At 55.9% G+C, this 1,759-nt stretch overlaps 1 protein-coding gene across 1 annotated transcript; it reads left to right on the top strand.

Moving 5' to 3' along the window:
- The first annotated feature begins 3 nt into the window (after positions 1 to 3).
- On the top strand, positions 4 to 1,759 carry IE81DRAFT_327005 (NAD(P)-binding protein). Its single transcript, XM_025514977.1, has 2 exons — positions 4 to 1,017; positions 1,115 to 1,759. Exons 1-2 carry the CDS (start codon positions 144 to 146, stop codon positions 1,381 to 1,383), a joined length of 1,143 nt encoding a protein of 380 aa, XP_025366101.1. The 5' UTR covers positions 4 to 143; the 3' UTR covers positions 1,384 to 1,759.

Below are 1,759 nucleotides of genomic sequence, written 5' to 3'. Positions count from 1 at the left end.
CCCCCCCCCCTTTCTTCACGCCTCAGTGACTGCCTTGCCATTCCCACACCCCGCGACGCGCGACTTGTGCCCCACGACCGTTACAGGGGGAATCGTTCGGCTCATCGAGTACGCGTCTCGATGGGGCGGAAAGGCGAAGGACAATGTCAAGCATCTCCGACGCTCTCCACGCTTTCCAATCAGAAGCAAAACCCTATCCAAACGCTACTTCGCTTCTACTGCTACTCATCCCCGCCCTCGTGCTGACGGGTATGATCAGCCTACCCTTACCTTTTGGTCGCTCGCATTGGAGCGCGAAAGGCAAGCATGCTTTCATAACGGGCGGATCTTCAGGATTAGGATTGGCGCTTGCCGAGTTGATCGTCGAGAGAGGTGGAAGCGTGACGCTGGTAGCGCGCGACGAGTCTCGTCTGAGCTCTGCCAAGCAGCAGGTGGAGCGTCTTTTGAGCGTGCGCGCTGGCCCCAACAAAGGCAGCAGCACAATGACGGACTACGAACAATTTGTGCAGGCTATCAGCGCGGACGTCTCATCCTTTGAAGCGGCCAGAAGGGCGGTACAGCAAGCTTCCACCTCCACCTGTCAACCCGACATCTTTTTCTGCTGTGCAGGAGCAGCTACGCCGGGGTTCTTTGTCGCTCAATCCGAAGAGACTTTGCGTCGAGGCATGAACACGGATTACTGGACCAGCGCGAGCATGGCCCACGCAGCGCTTCGCAGTTTTATTTCCAGCGGCAAAAAGGGCGGCAAAATCGTCTTCGTATCTTCCATCTTGGGAATGTTTGGCATGGTTGGCTATGCCGAGTATGCGCCTGCAAAGGCTGCCATATGCTCCTTGGCCGACACGCTCCGAAGCGAAGCTTTGCTGTACGATACGCAAGTGCATTGTTACCTGCCCGGCACCATACTCAGTCCCGGCTTGGAGAGGGAGAACAGGACAAAACCGAACATCACGCTCAAGCTGGAAGGTACTGGATCAGGTCTGACCCCAAGACAATGCGCGCAAGGTCTGCTCAAAGGTGCGTATATGCTTCACTCCTCTCGTACCCTGCACGCCCCCACTCACACGTCGCTCAAACGCACACCACCCTTTCCTGCCTTTGCGCTCCACATCAGGTCTATCGCGCAACCAGTTCAACATCACCACCGACTTCCTCACCGAGCTGGTGCGCAGCGCACATTTGCAAAACTCGCCAGGCAACGGTTGGATTTTGGACGGGTTCAAATGCGCGCTCGCTAGGATTGTACAGCCCCTGTGGAGATGGATCGAGAATGACAGGGCCATCCAAAAGGAGAAGAAGATGCACTTGGCGGAACTGCAAAAGACGGGAGTAAAGGTTGCTGGCGCGCCAGTATTGGCATCGGCACCGCCTCGAAGCGAATGATGTTCTGATGATTCAAGAGGGTCACGTTTGATGTTGTCCCCGAGCACGAGAAGCAGCATCAGCATCGCAATGTCATTGAGATGGAGCAGAAGAGACTCTGACTGGGCACGTCGAAACGTTGACGAGTGAGTGCACAATCAAGCTATGCGCAAGGGACCTCGAGCCAGGTGACACAGACAGCCGATTCGATGCTGTGCCTGTGGCGTGAGCAGGGGCCTATGTGTTGCACGTGGCAAGTCTCTCAAAGGCAGTGCAGATGAAGTACCTGGAAAGGTGCAACCCAGTATTTAAGCTGGAGGGAGCTCGAAGGGACGAATGTGAAGTCGCACTAGACCAAGTCTGTATCGATGCCACGAAATCATGGGCCCTCACCATT

This window comes from Ceraceosorus guamensis (assembly GCF_003144195.1).
Source record: "Ceraceosorus guamensis strain MCA 4658 unplaced genomic scaffold IE81scaffold_163, whole genome shotgun sequence".
In the NCBI taxonomy this organism is placed as follows: Eukaryota; Fungi; Basidiomycota; class Exobasidiomycetes; order Ceraceosorales; family Ceraceosoraceae; genus Ceraceosorus; species Ceraceosorus guamensis.
This window is presented reverse-complemented; position numbering and strand designations above follow the sequence as displayed.

What these genes read in the sequence shown, in the direction of transcription:
- IE81DRAFT_327005 (XM_025514977.1), top strand. Translation starts at nt 144, where the DNA reads ATGTCAAGCATCTCCGACGCTCTCCACGCTTTCCAATCAGAAGCAAAA. An exon ending in CGCGCAAGGTCTGCTCAAAG is followed by an intron (nt 1,018 to 1,114) that starts GTGCGTATATGC and finishes GCTCCACATCAG; the next exon opens with GTCTATCGCGCAACCAGTTC.